Source organism: Saccostrea cucullata, unplaced genomic scaffold (assembly GCF_032062105.1).
Source record: "Saccostrea cucullata isolate Sc308-1 unplaced genomic scaffold, CSIRO_AGI_Scuc_v1 ctg2756, whole genome shotgun sequence".
NCBI classification, from domain to species: Eukaryota; Metazoa; Mollusca; class Bivalvia; order Ostreida; family Ostreidae; genus Saccostrea; species Saccostrea cuccullata.
Window position 1 is genome coordinate 56,893 of NW_026922603.1, and position 18,058 is coordinate 74,950.

General features: G+C 32.9%; 2 protein-coding genes and 1 long non-coding RNA gene across 3 annotated transcripts; 1 reads left to right on the forward strand and 2 right to left on the reverse strand.

Moving 5' to 3' along the window:
* Positions 1-301: 301 nt before the first annotated feature.
* Positions 302-17,956, reverse strand: LOC134262062 (uncharacterized). Its single transcript, XR_009990932.1, has 6 exons — positions 17,810-17,956; positions 16,387-16,591; positions 16,061-16,112; positions 15,565-15,628; positions 3,624-3,699; positions 302-1,876 (listed from the first exon to the last, which is right to left on the reverse strand). It is a non-coding gene; the product is annotated as an uncharacterized LOC134262062 (long non-coding RNA).
* On the forward strand, positions 5,631-8,083 carry LOC134262067 (uncharacterized). Its single transcript, XM_062744448.1, has 2 exons — positions 5,631-6,258; positions 6,959-8,083. Exons 1-2 carry the CDS (start codon positions 5,717-5,719, stop codon positions 8,052-8,054), a joined length of 1,638 nt encoding a protein of 545 aa, XP_062600432.1. The 5' UTR covers positions 5,631-5,716; the 3' UTR covers positions 8,055-8,083.
* On the reverse strand, positions 8,253-10,278 carry LOC134262068 (uncharacterized). Its single transcript, XM_062744449.1, has 2 exons — positions 9,851-10,278; positions 8,253-9,662 (listed from the first exon to the last, which is right to left on the reverse strand). Exons 1-2 carry the CDS (start codon positions 10,014-10,016, stop codon positions 8,521-8,523), a joined length of 1,308 nt encoding a protein of 435 aa, XP_062600433.1. The 5' UTR covers positions 10,017-10,278; the 3' UTR covers positions 8,253-8,520.
* Positions 17,957-18,058: the final 102 nt, after the last annotated feature.

The window sequence follows — 18,058 nt, forward strand, 5'->3', positions numbered from 1 at the left end:
TTGCAAATATAAACAGCAGAAAATTATAAATGTTCATTTTCTCTGTTCTTGAAATAGTAAATGACTATTTTGTGATAAGAAATTCTGGCATCAAATTGTTTTGTTTTAATCACACCATATTTATACTTTATAGTTATTATGAATTTAATTTTAATTTATATGCCAAATTTTACATTGTATAAATTGTTGTATAGATGTGTGAGGCTTTTATATTAAGTGTCAATTAAAATTTTACTTCTATTTGACACTCAACATTTTCAGTGTACATTATTTGTAAAAATAAAGAAAACCAAATAACTCCAACATGGTGATTTCTTTAATTACAATTTATTTCAACATGATATTGTATATATTTAAGTATTTACTTTCTTGAAACATATTTTTACATAATGTACTAGATTTGCACAATAGATGAAATGATTTTAATGATGAGATTTTTCGGAACAAACTTCATCTTGTTAGAAAAGTAAAATGATTTCATTCCATCATAACCACCTTTTAAAAATAAATTTTGAGGAAATGACATCATACGATCAACTACTTTTCTATCAAGGTGAACAAATATATCTTTCCTTTACCCCTGAGGTATAAATGAAATTCATATGCATGAGAACTATGAAATTGATCTGTTTTCAATAGAATGTCACTGACCAGTAATACATCACGTGTCAGTATGACATATATTGGAAATTATGCAGAATTCGGACAAAATGTCGTTGATATGGCAAAGAATGATATAAACTGAATGAGACTATACAGGATGATACACTATAAAATGTAAGTAAAATATATGAAGATTTACATATAAATAAAAAAAAATATAATGTAAAACAAAAACATATTTGGCGGGGTCTGCTATCATTGTTGAATGTTGATGTACATGTATTTTGTATGGGACTATCTGTCCATGCACTGATAACAGAGATAAAACTCCTAGACAGATATTCCTCAATTAAAAACCTCCCACACTGTGGGTTATAGGTCAGTAATCTCATTTGTCTGTCACACAGGAGATTTATCTCGATATCAGTACATGGCTGTTATGACGTGAATTCCCTAATGGTATATATTAATGTACCCGCGGTACAGGTTTAAAAAATTATGAACTTCAAACATAACAAAATAACATCTGAAAACAAATGACCAATTTCTAAATATATCACATTTTGTTATCCTGATTCTGTTAATGGTAAATATAACTATCAAAATACATTCTTAATTTCGGCACATGGAGCATGCACACATTTTACATACACTCTAATATTACAAGTTCAACTTTTCCCACAAAGCTGTATTTGAAACCTCTCCTTAACACATTAAGTTCATATTTCAAACAGAATTCTAGAAAAGATAGTAAAAGTAAGATTTCATTTTCTTCTTTTTTTAGAATACAAAATTACCTCTGCTATTCAGCATACATTAGAAAAGTTTTAGTTTCTATCTATTTAAACCAATACACAATGCATATGAAACTTGGTGAATTTCAACTTGTAAAATTTCTCTTTTACCAATACCATCATGAAGAATGAAAGTGAAAAAGCTTCATTTATTCTGGTTTTTCCAATTGCCTCCCAGTTTTTCTATAACTAATTGCTGCATGTGAAATATATGGGATTTCCAGATGAAAAACAAATGCTTTCAGAATTCCCTATCTCTTCAGAAACTCCTATACTTCTCATATGAGCTTATGGAATCCCCATGGATTTTCCAGAGAGACTCGACACAAGCGCCCACTAGGATCATCCTCCCCCTGAGGCCTCCTCCCCCTGGGGTGCCTCCTTCAGTTCCTCCAGCCCCAGGGCCTTCAGGATTTCATTAGGACTGACATATACACTGGGGTCCTCCTGCTTATAACTGTATATTACCTCAGAGCCACCTGTTAGAAATAAATACACTCTAAATTCATGTAAAGTACAATCTTGTACATGTATACAGTCATATTTATAGTTTAAATCAAAATACTAAATTCTCTTGTCTTTGATTTCAGTTTTCAATTTCTATTGTTTTGGGTTTGTTTTTATTTTACATCTTTTTTTTGGGGGGGGGGGATTATCAGTTACATTTATAGGGGGTTATTTTCAGGAAAAGCATAGAGATTCCAGTTTGTAGTTCATGGATGTTTTTATCTTGTGAATAAGTACTGTAAACCAACTTTTATTCGCGACGATTTTATTTCGCAATTTACCAGGTTAAAATAGTTCGCGACAATTAATTTTCGCGAGTAAGCCTATTTTGATCTGTTGTTAATAGAAACAAAGACTTTAAGGACTGATTCATGGCGAGAAATATTCGCGATGAGGAGGCTCTCGCGAACTTCGCAAAAAATTCTTGCACGCAAATAAAAGTTGGTTTACAGTAAATACCAATATAAATAGACATGCTAATTTGGAATTTTTAATCCAATCATGTTACAGTTGGAAATGACTTCAAAAGAGTTAGGATGACAGAAAACGTTTTTGTACATGAAAAAAAGTAGATTTAACTTTGTAAAGTCATCGTTCTTTATCATAGTTTCTTCTCGAATTCTATCCCTATTCATTACAATAAAATAAAAGCTCACAGACATTGATAATACTTAAACAAATCTCTAAGACACTCTCCACTGTCCTAAACATTTATCACAATACTCAGCTAGAAAGATATTCCCTTAACAGATATTTCTTACCTCCTGACCTTTACCCTGACAGAATAAACAAGAGAGATAAGGCAAAGCCATTCACAAGCACACTTGCTGTCAGAAGTATTTGTTTTATCAGTGAGGTACATCTAATGTTTTTATGTTACTAGGTTACAACCTAACAGGATATCATACATCTTTACAGTGTTTTCTCATTATCTCTGTTTCTTTGGTATTACAGAAAGGACACACTTGAACAGCTGGAGAAGAACACAATGTTACATTAAAGTGCTGTTACAATTAACAGCTGCCAGAAATCAGGGAAATAAATGGTACACATGTATTCTGATATAATACTCAGGAAATCTTTAAAGTTTATCTTGTTGATTAAAGATACATTTTTTAAAAATATTATAACACTCTCGAAAAGTTTGTAATTGCCACACCCCCTCCTCACAATTTTTGAGGAATACCACTGCAGAATCAGTGCTACTTCTCTGACAATTCCAACATTAATATTCGTTAATATGTTAAACCAATCTCAATGCTCAGTGGGGTATCTTTATAAGCATGTCAAGATCTTGACTAGCTGCAGGATTGTAGCTCTCTGGTATGACAGCTATATTTCCTGTAGAGCTACAGACCTGCAGCTAATCTGTGAAGCAGGTGTCATGCAGGTAGCTTTTATTTTATCTAGGACATTATTTTATTTAAAATATCATTATTTCTGATTTTTTTTTTTGTAATTCCATGAATGAAATTTAATTCACTTTAGTCTGATAATTTTGTTTAAATGTGAATAACTCAAGGTTATCTGGTTAACTTGACTAGAATAAATAGAAAGGAGAGGAAATCCAATTTGTGTTCTCTCTTGGTTGCAATTGGAAACTATTTCTACATGCAGATACACCAACACACCTAGAAAAAGTTAGAGTGTGGAATTTGTACTCTTATTCATTCTTCATGTAAGAGTGAATAAGGTATTCTAATTGAATGAGATACTCACCAGCTTTAACAATAAGAGCACCTCCGTTCTGAAATCCATCTCCTTTCATGTTTCCATCAATATTCTGTTCTTTTGCCTAGTAAATTAAACAGAGTTTTATGTTATTAGAGGAAACAACAAGAGGCCACAGGACTTGAATGGTAACCTGAGTGTTAATTGCTTCTGTGTTGTTTTATGTCCCATTCAAGAATTTGTCACTCATAGAGAGACATCACCATAAACTGGTGAAGTGCTTCAAATCTAATCCTTTACTCAGCACTCGGGGCTATTGAGCAGTGAGGGATCTTAATTGTGCTAATGTCCAGTGAAACAGTGCCTTGGTTTTTAAAATCTCATCCAAAACTTTCACTTTAAAATGCTAAGCCATAGCAAAGGAACAGTTGCTACCTATTTTCTTTTGACTTAGGTCAGTCACAGTTGGGGTTCAAACCCACAACCTTCCGATTACGGAGCGAGCTCTTTACTGACTAAGGTACATAGTACATGTACCATGTGTACCATAAAAGTTGTCACCTGAGTATAGTGTAACACTCAAAAGGATCCATGGATTGAAGTATAAAGTAAAATTAATCTGTTACTAAAAATCCTAAGGTCACAAATTTGTGCAATTACCAGGATAAGAAAGAGGCACCCTTGATCAACATATCTGTGCAATTAGTTTGTCTGCTCAATACCCAAAAGCAAAGCAGAGTACATGTAGATTTTCAAAGAATTGATACACTTTAACTATATACGGTAAACCAACTATTTATTTGCATCATCTTTTAATTTCGAATTGACAGATTGAAATCAATCCTCTACAATTAATTTTCATGACTGAGAGAATATTTCCCTACAAATACTAAGCAAAGTCATTGGTTTGTGGCGATTAACCCTTTGTGTGCGGGAACCCAATATATTGGGTCTGACGTCATAAACGCTACCGTGCGGGAACCCAATATATTGGGTCTGAGTTTGGAATTAGCGCTTCGTAACATAAAACGTTGTATAAAACGTATAAATGAGTTGTGAATTACTAAGAATCTATCAATATGTATTATAAAACTACAGTACATTGGAAAATATGTAATTAAGATGTGAAAATATGCGAATTATTTGTGAAATTGTGATTTGAAGTGAAGGTGTTGGCGTTTGTTACGATGCAAGTCAGTCCGCTATTTTTGGAAACAGGGAAAAAACGCGCATGTAATAAATATCTACTAAATTGCTCTAATGTAAAGGAAAATAAAGAAATAAACCTCAAAAATAGTTAAATATCAATAATTCTAATAAATTTGTGCTAGTAGACATAAAATTACTGAGAAATTGTCGATATTTTAGCAGAAAAAACTCTGGTTAACTTGACTTGACCTTTACCTTGCAAAATTCTTCCTGTTAAAACGAAAGTAGGGTGCACATGCTACTGAACTTCAGTCTGAAGCATATCGAGAGCTTATATGGTCGGCAAAGTTTTCTATTTTGGACATAATGTGGTTATTATTTGTTTATTTGGCGTTTTGTAAGTAGACATGGACATTACATCGTCTAAATGAAAACAATAATGCACGAGATTGAACCTGGCACGTTTTTATTTTCCTCAGTCAGTCAGTGGCTGTGCATGTTGTTTACATACGTAATTCAAGCTTTGCTTTGAAATAAAGGTTGGAAAATTGAAGCATCTTGTCAATTAAGAGTATTTGTTTTTTTAACAATAAATAAACAAATAAATAAGTAAACAATTATTTTTTTTTAATCTAAAGACCCATTTAAAAAATGTTGAAAAATAAAAAAAAAAGTCACCTAATTAAAAAAAATAAACGTGGAGGACCTTGAACACTGTAGGAAATTTTCCAATGAGTTATTGCATTAATAAGTAAGTGCAAAAAAGATATATAGAGAATATATATCCATCAACATATATTTGTGATCAAGCAAAATTAATTCATGATGCATGCAGGTATTCGAAATGTACTCAATATGAATTTAAAAAAACTGACAATTATGGAGTCAATTAAGTGGCCCTAATACGTCGTTTCCGGGATCCCCCTTTTAACTTTATCTATCACGTGACTTTCATCATCACGTGATAAAAAGTTAGGCATATTTTGTTCAAAATGGCGGCGGAAAGTCACCGAAACAAATCCGTGGCTGAATTGAAGGCATTTTTGTCAGATAGAGGCATCAATACATCACTTTATCGCAAAGATGCATTAATACGTATTGCAGAAGCTGCATCTGCGTTAAATCTAGAGCCTGAGACGGAGAATTACGGGAATTATCAGACTGAGAGAGCAAATCGAAGAAGTGTGATAGTCCAAGGAACTTCTGTGACTTTACCTGATATCTGTTCCGTATCAGACTGGCAGCAAGATTTGTCATTACTTCCAAATATTGAAACAGGGGACATCATGGTTTACCTAATGACAAAGTGCTCGTGGACCGAATCGCGGCTTAAGGCATACAAAAATGACAATGGCTACAAACTTTTTCAACATAGACACATTGACAATGTTGTTGTCAAATTCTTATCGTACAACCATTTCTATATAAAATGTACATGTGTTCCAGAAACTAGACAGTCAGAAAAGCCATACACAACATGGATTCTTATGGATAATGATGGCACTGTAAAATCTGGGGGTTGTACTTGTGTTGCGTAAGTTAAATGTTTATATTTGTATATTGAATAGTTGAAAAAAAATGTTGAATATCTTAAAGTTCTTGCTCATATGTGATTAACAGATTGCCATAAGTTTAAAAAATATTTTACCATAAACTTGATAAAGTAAACATTTAAGGAATGTTTTTCAGTTTTGTGTGAGTTATTGGTGTGTGAGTCACACAGACTTGTCACGTAGGCATATTTCATGAAGCGCGCTAGCGCTTCATGTAAAATATGCCTACGTGCAAGTTTGTGTGATTCTCACACCAATAATTCACACTAAACTGAAAAACATTCCTTATATTTACATTTTACATGTTTGGAAGCACCGAAAATAAAATATACTCAATATTTGAATTTCTCGCTGCCCTATATTGTTATACTTTTACTAATGTCGCTGTAGCCCTATTGTGACGTCACGGTAACTAACTCACGTTTCTCCATGTATATTTCTACACGTGAGTATACACGAAAATGATTTTCAAATCAATTTCACAGTTGGCTTAGTAGAAAAACACAGCGAATGTAAATATTAATGTATGAAAAATGGAGAATACCAACAGGTTCTTTACTTTGATGTAGTGCTGGAGCTCCTTTAAACTTTATACCTCCCAGTTACATATTACCGGTAATTATTTACTACATATTTTTCAACAATTGGAGCATTCAACTTGGTATCCTTACTTTATTTCAGTGATGACGGAACATGCAAACACTGCGTGGCTTTGTTATTTTCTCTTCAGTCCTTTTCTGAGAGACACAAGGATAGGGGAGAGGAAACCTGCACAGACAAACCATGCAAGTGGGACAAACCAAGGATAACTTCACACCCAGTCACTGTTGAGGAGATATCGTTTCGTAGGAATTCAAGTCATCCAGATAAAAAAGACAATTACAACCCGGTTTCAAATCAAAGGCATATATCACACAGGGAGATCACAAAGATATTGTACAAAACATGTAAACATTATGGTTCTGTGTTTATGCACACTGTAGATCCACCTTCGGATGACAGTAGTGATGAAGAAGATTCATTAGAAATCAAGGAACTCAGTGATATAATAAGTGATTACAAACAACAAAATCCAATCGGAAATGAAAATGAGTTGATTGATTATCTCAGAAAAATTCATTCAAAAGATGTAATTAATCAAATAGAAAATTTGACTAAGGATCAAACAGATAATGCTATGTGGTACAAATACAGGAAAGGTCGAATTACAGCTTCGGTGATGGGTTCTGTTTACAAATGCAGAATTGAAAATCTTGCAACAGAAAACTATATTGTGAAAAAATTTTTTGGCAGATCTTCTTTTTCTTCTGCAGCTACAGAATATGGGAAAGCAATGGAAAGTGTAGCTCTTCAACAATACTTCTTTCAATACTCTAAAGATCATTCAAAAGCCCAAATTATGAAATCTGGTTTAGTAATTAGTGAAAATTATCCTTTTATAGGTGCATCCCCAGACAGTTTAATTTCTTGCCAGTGTTGTGGTAATGGCATTGTGGAAATTAAGTGCTCATACACCCATCAGCATAACTTTATCAAGGACATTGCTGCAAGTAATGACTATCACATACTTTTACACGAGGATAATATTGTATTGAATAGATCATCCTCATGGTACACTCAAATTCAGACTCAACTTTTCTGCACTGGGCTTCAGTGGTGTGATTTTGTATTATATACCCGAAAAGACATGGCAATTGAAAGAATTGTATTTGATCCAGAATACTTTGATTGTTGTTTAAAAAAAGCTTGTATCTTTTTCCACAAATTCTTGACATAAGTTGTATAAATAAAATACTGAGTGATTGATTGCTTTATTATATCAGAATCAAATTATACACTTAGATCGTGATTAGAGTTAAACAGTATAAGTATCAACAGCCTTAAACATTTGATTACAGGTACACAAAAAATTGTACAAATTTTTTTCAGTTGATATCAATAACCATATAATCATTGTCAAAGATAAATGTAACTTCTACAGAATTCAGTCAATTATCTGACCAGGTTTCACAAATGCTAACTTCTATAGATTTATGTCAAATATCTGACCATGTTTTACAGATGGTAAATGTAGTACAAGTGTATAACTCATGATTTACAATTGAACATAGACAGTGCAAGTTAGTAGCACTAAAGTAAATGCAGATATTTGTTGTTTTTTTTTTTTTTCAAGATTGATGACAAAATTAAATATTGTTTAAAATGAGATCATGGGATTTATTTGATTCAAACTGCATACAGTGTCACTTGGTTACAAGAGGTTTCTTTAAGTTACAAAAGAATGCACCTAAAATGATCATCGGATTGACTAAAGATTTCATACTCCAGGGTAGAATCTGAGAAATTAGTTTAAATGATTTCAACCTTTGAATGGCTCTCTCAACATGGATTCTCAAATTTGCAATTTGACGGGTTTTTTTAATTTGAGTAGATGTAAGGTACTTCCCTTTGCCCCAAGTACACTTACGAGTAAATGGTGGTATATTCAGATAAGCATGTCTCTCTGTAAGTAAATCTCGAATGGTGAAACCCCGGTCAGCCATAATCTCGTCTCCCGGTGACACATAATCTAAGAAACCAGAATTCATGGTAATGTACCTGTCAGAAGTGTTCCCTCCCCATATTTGAGACACAAAGTTAAAAGCACCTGTTGGTGTAATGCTCACCAGAAATTTAAAGGTGTTGTGAGATTTATATGTACTATATGTCCTAGCATTTACAGAGGGGTCCCTGGGTCTCTGAATGAAAATCTCTGAACAGTCTATGATAGCTCTGGTCCTTGGAAATTTGTAAAAAGATTTTGGCATGAACTTCTTCACTAGTTCTCGGGATGGCCAGAAAATGAAATCTTTAAACATGAAATACATATAAAAAATCCAGGTTGAGAATATAGAAGAGATTCTGGAACAAGACACCCCAAATAAATCAGACATAACTACCACTGGCAATGCAAGGCGAAATCGCACAAGTGTAAGGATCAATTCCTGGTACCTTGATAGCTTTCTAGATGGACCGGGCTTATTCCCTCTATTTTGATAGCTTTTTTCGTTTTCGCTATGTTCACCGGTCCAGTATTTCAAATTTGGTTCATACTTTAATGTTAAGTCACTAATTTTATTAAAAGTTTCTAAATTTGGTAACCCAGTATATTGTTGGATAGATTTGTCATTTTTGGTTACTTTTTCAATGAACAGGTTTCTGAGAAGTGCATCTTTATCACTGAGTTTTGCCTTTAATTGTTCATTTTCTCTCGAAGTGTTGTTCATGTCTTCAGAAGTGAGGTCTGTCTGTGTACCTTTATCTTCAACATCATCACTGGTTGTTAGAAACCTGTCTACAAGTGGTCTGCTGTAGCTGTGATCTGTTTCAGTAGTTGTGGATGGTGCTAAGTAAATATATACATGATATATATAAATATATACATAAATAATTAATGCAAACAATTTTCTGTCAATTAACATCTGCACATTTTGTATAATTATACATGTATCGATATAAATAAAAATTCTGAGTACCGTTTTATCCCCAGTGCAGTATCAGGGTAATGAATTGAAACTTAATGAGAATTTGTACCTGACTCTGAAAGTTTGCAAGACTCTACAACTGTTTCATACACAGCAAATGGCAGGCCCACACTTATGTCTACTGGTACGTGCTGCTGAGATGACGATGATACTTGCAGCATATGTGCTGGGTCTGTAAAAGATAGTTTTTTATTACTAGTCCAAAAGAACTTCATTGAATGTACACTGCATGGGTGATTATTATGAGGACAGCTCTATTTACAATAAATTCATTCCATATTACAGGGCTGTCCCTAAGACCTGAGAGCCAGGGGATTCTCCCCTTTAGTCAAATTAGTGGCATATGATGCCCTGGTTATTTTGGGATTGTCCCTCAATTTACTGTTAGAGGAGTAACCCCAAGTTTTCCTTCTATTTTTTAAATGCAACCCACTATTTCAAATCCTTGGGGACAACCCTGCATATGATGTTCTTACCAGGTAATGTGTATTTGGAAAAGATGGTTACCTCAGATGTTAGTTATACACATGTAATCATATCAAATTAAGATGGATATCAGGTGAATAATAAATAATTGTGCTAAGACTGGACCTATGTCTGATATGAACAGCTGATAAAGGTGATCTTAGCTCAAAAATGCATACATTAATGATAAGTAATTTGTATACTTTTAGCTGTTGTCTTTATGTAGGGTTGGCCCATATATTTACATTTGTCATACCTGAGTTTTCCTTGTCTTGGAATGCAGGTGCTGTTGCACTTTGCTCCATTGCTCGTTCTCGCTTCTCAATAGACAGGGGTTTTGTTGTAGATACTGATTTGTAATTATTCCATGGGAAAAGTTCTGGGATTGTATGATTTTCTGAGCGACAATTTCCTACGAAATGTTTCGTGCAAACTCTGTGATGAGCTAAAGGTTCATATTCTTTGGGGCGCCGTATCAGGGTGATCCATTTCGCTCGAAGTTTTGACTCTTTGCGTTTCGTTGGGAAGGGTTCAAAGGAGACATCCTCCATCCAAGGATATTTATCTTGTTTATTTTTCTTTCTTGAATCGGAATTGCACCCTGGTACAACACACCAATACTTGCCCTTTGATTCGGGAGTATTTTTTCGACCCACCATGATTTGTTTACGTTTCATAAAACCCCGCGTCAAAATGTGCCTAACTTTTTACAGAGTCACATGATCAGTGTAGACTAAAAGTAGAGTCGTAACGGATCAGAGAAATGACGTATTACATCTTAAATTTCTGGTTTAAAGCTGCTTGATGTTCCAACTATTTGGGAAAACTTTCAAATATTTTTTGTAACAGTATAATAATATATTGTAAAATTTTTAGCACAATTAAAAATTAAAAACTTTCAAATATTGTAACAGTATAATAATATAGTGTAAAATTTTTAGCACAATTAAAACTTAAAAATAAACTTGATATTTTCTAGTGTATTCAAATGTAAGCTAGTTCTCCACACTAAAACTGAAGTTTACTTTAAACTAGAACTGTCCAATAGGGACGAATACCCCCCGCTGGGTTTTTCCGAGAATGTGCCAATTCAAAAATACTTTATGGATCTAGAGGTGTTCACAATTTACTTACAAAAATTTGCAGTGAAATATAATTGCTCATCATGTTTCTTAATGAATGAAACAAAGGTGCAACCAAATGAAACATCAATACTAATACATTGTAATTCCATTGTAACATTATTTTTTTTATTTAATTTTTTTATTTCTGCATTAAAAAAATATATTGCAATTATGTGTTATGTCACTCTGCAAACTGATTGTTGAAAAAAAAATAATCATATTATACAAAATCAAATTAATCTTGATAACTTTATATCAAATTCATTTGAAAATAAAGAGCTGGTCATCCAGTAATGAAGTGCTTTGACAGACAATAAATTACAATTAAGAGAATAAGAGAAGAGAAATCTTTAATTCTTGTGCCTGATTCCCAGGAGATTACACATGGTTGATAATGAGATGCCTTAATGTTCAACTTTCCACACCAAACTCATTAATTTATCTTAAACTGGATGCATGTCCAGTCATTATTCCCAAGAGACAAATGAAATTACATTATCTTCTCTGCAATGTAAAAACTGTTTTTAGCACTTGATGATGTTTTTTTTTTTTAAGCTGTAGTATTTTTGTACAGATATTCTAGATTCTATGTCTCAAACCTTATACATGAGCCCAAAATGAACAAGTCAATTAAAATAAAAAATAAAACCTGTAAAATGCAAAAAAAATGAACAAAAAGAGTTGAAAATTCCAATTGCACACCTTCATATGGTGAATAATAAGTGTACAAATTTTCAGATTAATCCTTGCAATAGTTTCTGAGAAACGGTCTGGACAAAACCACAAAATAAAAATGAAAAAACACCTGTAAAATTCAAAATAATAATCGAATCAAGATGAAAATATCAGGTGCACAACTTCATATGGTGAATAATATTTGTACAAATTTTCAGACAAATCCTTCCAATAGTTTCTGAGTAATGGTCCGGACAAAATCTCGTCTACAGACAGACAGACAGACGGACAGACGGACAGACGGACATGGTGATTCCAATATACCCCCCCTAAACTTCGTTTGTGGGGGGTATAAAAAATCCAAACAGAATTGAGAAGAAATGAAAAACATTAACGTATCAGAAAAGATGCATTGATGCATTCAAGCATGTGCATATACATGAAAATGGTAAAAAGTAATGAACAAATTTTGAAGTGCTGATTTTCCCTGAAATGGCTGTCATTTGTTTAAACTGTGGTATTTGTTTTATTTCAGTAAGTATTAAAAATACCATTTTATAACCTTGATGAGGATTATAAAATAGACTCAAAAATTTCAAAACCAAAATATGTTCCGGGATCTTTGGTATCTTAGAGTTAGATTTCTTCAAGGCATTTACATACTCTAGTTTGCATAGAACCTAATTACTAAGTGAAAATAATTGGTACTTGTATCAGAATTTTTTTTTTCTTAACCAAGTAGAAGTATAAGTTTAAGTATCAGGGAGACATTTTCTTTTTCTTTAAAATAGACTTTTGCCAGAATAAAGCATGTGGATTAAATTGCACATTTCCCCCACTTTTTATTTCTATTTTATTAAAACCAAAAACAGTGAGTCTGCCCCAACCTATACATGCACACATAAAATTATAAAATTCACTGGTTAAATAAATGGTAACTATACAGTTTAAAATTAAGATGAATTGTCATTTTTGTAGGCATAAGAAGGAGATCAGCCTTTAAAATGAGTAATTTGTGAATTGTATGGACTTGCATGTACATCTGTTCAATAAATTACAATAAAAACTGGGTGATAGGAATTGTACTTCTCAAACTCAAAAGTACACGCTGTGCATGTTTTTACCTAATATATTAATTTGTAATATGTCCTCTAGTTTACAAGTTTATAAGGCCCAAGAAGCTTCTACATTTCATCCCTTCTAAATATGTAAGATAGGTACATTTGATATAAGAGATAATCATATATGCCTGAATTAATACAGTAAAAAAGCTAAGATACTGTGAGAATTTTTTTTAATGATGGTCCAGAAAATTTTTCAAAAAATGCAAATTCCTATACAGTTATTAATCAACAAAGATTACATTTTGGTCTCCAAAGATATGATTCTTTTTAAATATAAAAATGTGAATAGTTACTTAGAATACAAGGAAACCCCATGGTAGAAATAAAATATATTTTATCATTAGGAATAATTTTTGTGTTGAAGTAAAATTCAGGCACATTTAAAACTTGTAACAGGTAAGGAGAAAATGTGTGGTTGGACCAGGAATTGAACCCAGGAACCCAGCTTCAATAGTCAGGTGCTCTAGCGAATGAGCTACCCAGGTTGATACCCATAGCATAAACATTACATATCCTTCCTTAAAATTATCTTCATCCTTGCAGACACAAACCAAATAATAGTTTATATTAATTAGCCCCTGAAAGTACTTTCACTTGCAAATCCAGAGGGGTCAATAGCATCAAATCCGTAACAAGGAAGGAGAAAATGCATGGCTGGACCGTGAATCGAAGAAGGGACCCCTGCATCACCGGTCAGATGCTCTACTCACTGAGCTTACTTGGCCTATATCCATGACCCATACCATTACACTTGCATAAACTTAAAAGTATTTCATAATATATTGATTGATATTACGATACATATCTGTCAACTATCATTAACTAAAATCAATTGAAAAAAAATCAAAACACCAGTGACCACAACGAAGTAATTCTTAAAAACCATTATTAAATGACTGTTAACGGTGCTTATAAATTTCTAAAATTTAAAATTCTAGTTTTCCTGCTGGCAATTATTGTTGCCAGCTAGGAATAAAACTTCTAAAATAAATGCCGCATTTCTTACAGAGTGAGAAGTATTGTGGGAGGAAAGTTGATGAATATGTTAACTTTACAAATAACATGGTGAATTGCATTTTCTTCAATAAAAGCACAATTAAAAAAACTTAAAGTGATATGAGAATTACTAGAGTATATTTAGGGGTGTTAGGTACAAGTCATTAGAAAATAAGACCTCAATAACTTAGTGTAATTAATATGTTATTTTATTTTTTTAAATTTATTTAACATATTGACTGCTTTATTTGAAAATGAATACTAGTAACAGCAAATAGATCATTGTTGTGCTAATTTGCTTCAAGATTTCCCGACCTCGAAAACTGCATATTCTTTGAGGATCATACTTTCTTATATGATTGCCAATTTTTCTTAAAATAATCACTGGTTTTATATTTACAGGCTAATTGAATCTTCAATTTATTCTCTTTTAAGTAAAAATCTGAAAAAAAATTCCATTAACTTAAATCAGAATTCACTTAAACCTACATAAATATATCCCTTACTCAGATAAGTATACAATGACTTTTCACAACATAACGGTATATAAAACAATAAAACATTGACTTTATAATTGAGTTATTGTTTAAATTAATTTTTTTTTTACATAATATTAAATCTAAAATTGAATTTTAAAGCAATTGGTTAATTTTTTTCATCAAAGTGCAATATTTTCTTTGGAAAATATAGTTAAAAAGCTAAAAAATCATTTTAAAATATATTTTTTGAAAATTTGGTTTCCATGGCAACATAAAAGAAAAGATTTTTAAAAAAAAATTTATCAATTAATAAAACACAACATTTGCTATATATTTGCCAAATTTTAAGCAAATTGGTTGTCAACAATTTTAGATATTTGCATTTTAGTACACCATTGTGATAATTTTGTTGATATTACAAAACAACTCAGTCCTGAAGTAACAGCGCGCGTAAAACAAGTCAGCACACAAAGGGTTAATACCCGGGTATTCAGGATTTGATGTTGGTGGCAGAACTTGCAGATACTTCTTGAACACGATTTATAGTAGGTTTACAGTAATCATAACAGCCCCATCCTAACACCAAAACCTCTAAACAAGTAGCCTAGAAGTTCACAATTTTGGAACAGGCACCCTTGCTCATCATGATTGTTGGTTATTTTCTTATACCCTGTGGCAGAAAAATATTAACAGTTCTTGAACAGAAAACTTGTTCATGTTAACTACGCCTTTGCTGTGTTTGCTGATTATCCAGGGGTAGAGAAGATTTTGAAAGAAATAATGTGTGTTCGCTGTATAATCTGTAAAGCCCCCTCCTGCTGAACCCCTCATCCTAAGGCCACAGATTTTTACAATGCTAGAAGAGGCCTTTGGCCCAAGCGAGTTAAAAAGAGTTCCTACCTTTGCCATGCCTTCTCTGGTAGTCTTAGCAAATATTGCTCCAATTCCTGAGAAAATATTCAATCTGAAATAAAAATCATTTTATTTTTATCAAGTACTCAGTAATACAGTGATTAGATTCTCCATAAACAGAATGTTCTGACAATTTTTCACAGCATGCATTTCCCCAAAGGCATAAAAGTTACAAAAGAGAAGACATTGTTCAGTAGTATGATTGATTCTGAATATATGATGTAGTGATGCTGTCATCATCACCAAAATAATGTGAAAAACAGTGATCCTAAACAATTTCTGGGTTTTTATCATAACTTGTTAATGAAGTCAAAGGAGGGGTATACTGGCTACAATCTTATCCTCCATTAAATAGTGCAGGAATTAAATCAAATCATACTCAACTTTGAAATGATAACATGGCAAAAGTATCTAAAAAAAAATTGATAAGGACAAATTATGTCATAAATTTAAAAAATAACATTTGATTTAATAAGGTACATACCTTCTGAAACCTAAATCTTTGTAACACTGCTTTTTTGTGTCAATATACAATTCTACACCAAAAAACAAAAATCAGTCATTAGTTTAGTGTAAATTAATATTTTACTATGCAAAATTATTTCCATTAAGTACTTCAAAAACGTAATTTTTATTGCTTGCACAGCATAACTATTTTATGTTCGTTATTTAACATATCTTTACTCCTTCCATTCGTAAGAATTGATAAATACAACCAATAAAATATTGCAACTTTTCAAAAAGAACAAGAATATGAACAGTAAATATTTCTTTATTGTATACAAAAGATTTAATTTTCTATATTCAAACCTCCACTAAAAAATCCTCCTTTGACAAACTCTTGCACTCCTAGCTCCTCCACGCCGATTCCAACAAAACGGATGTTGTTGGCCTCGAGGCGTGGATGAATAGTGGAAATCTCCTTGATGTGGAGACGACATGTGGGTCATCCAAACCTTCTCATGAACAAGATCACACAGGTCTGCTTCTCCCAGAAGCTTTCAAGTTTAACCTCCTACAAAATAAAAAGAGCAGATAAGCCTATCTATTTAAACAAGGACATCAAACAAGAGTGATTTCTAATACATTCCGATTTTTTTTTTTTTAATATAAATTTAATATAGTGTCCTCAACTTCATCATTCCTTTGATTGTGTAATAGAGGAGGAGGAAAAAAGCAGCAGACCAGACCAGGATTTGAACTTTGGCCCCCTGAATCTCCGGTCAGGTGCTCTACCAACTGATTGGACCTGTCTGACTGCCACATCTTAAATACATTCCATGCAGTCTTCATGTGCATGTTTGTAAACTGAATTGTCAATGAATAATGAAGGTATAGTTTTTAAAAGAACAGCATGACCTTGATGACCATGAAAGATTAATTCAGTTGGAATTGTAATCATGGTAATGAGAAGAAGTGACATTCAGCATTGTCTACATGATACTTGTACATTGTCATGCTAGCCTAACTACACATAAACTTTATAATCAAGTGCGATACTTGTACATGTACATGTATTATATATTTCACTCTTAACTTGGTACACTTAAATACTGTAAAAAAAAAAAATAGGGGAAACCTTTGGTCTTTTAGTTATTAAGGGAGGGGGCAGAGAAAGAGCGATCTTCTTCTTCTTCTTCCGGTATAGTGCAGGGCCTTTTGGGCATCATCGCACTTTGCTAAAACAGGACACAAGTGCAGTGGAGAGTCCTCCATTTAGTTACAATTAAAAACTGGATAAAAACACTACTGTCACCTTAAGGTTTACCAACTTTTCCCAGCCCCGACTTGAATAAGTCATGGGATTGGGCTTCTGTGACACTGGATGGTAAAGCATTCCACAGACGGATCCCAGACGGAAAAAAAGGATCCTTTGTAGGTGTCTGTGGTAGGTGATCGCGGGGGGAGGGGATACTAAACTGTAAAAAGCCAATCACTGCTATTATTCCCCTCCCACATTGGATGCTGTGTGTGTTTTTGATCACATATATTGCACTGAAAATTTTCTAATGTATAGTAGTATGTACTGTTAACTTTTCCTCATAAAGTGATTTTAAAGTTACTATTTCACTTTTTCAGTTTAATAATGTAAACAATCTGTAAAGAGAACATTACTAAGAACTCAGAATACTCTATCAAGGAGCCAGTAGACAACTTAAATAGAGATACTGATACAATGTCCACGCCCAACTCTCTGGTCTAAGGATGCTGCAAAACGTTAAAGCAAACTAACCTCGCCAGTGGCGACACTTTTTACCACATTATTCTTTATCTTGTTGATGTCCATAGCGAGTGTTACTTTTGTTCCATAAATTAATCAATTAAACTTCAAATTTTAACCGAAAAACTGCTGGTCACGTTGTTCAAGTGTGCCCAGTTACATAATGCTGCAGATACAAAAGTTAACTCGTACAAAGTATTGTTTTTGTAAACAAAAGTTTTGACAATGGAAGTTTAGGAATATCATGGATAAAATTGTACG

Bases quoted from the DNA above. Each gene is read 5' to 3' on its own strand.
- LOC134262067 (XM_062744448.1), top strand. From the start codon at position 5,717: ATGGCGGCGGAAAGTCACCGAAACAAATCCGTGGCTGAATTGAAGGCA. The intron at 6,259-6,958 runs GTAAGTTAAATG...ACTTTATTTCAG, and splicing joins GGGGGTTGTACTTGTGTTGC to TGATGACGGAACATGCAAAC.
- LOC134262068 (XM_062744449.1), bottom strand. From the start codon at position 10,016: ATGAAGTTCTTTTGGACTAGTAATAAAAAACTATCTTTTACAGACCCA. The intron at 9,663-9,850 runs GTACAAATTCTC...ATATTTACTTAG, and splicing joins TTGCAAACTTTCAGAGTCAG to CACCATCCACAACTACTGAA.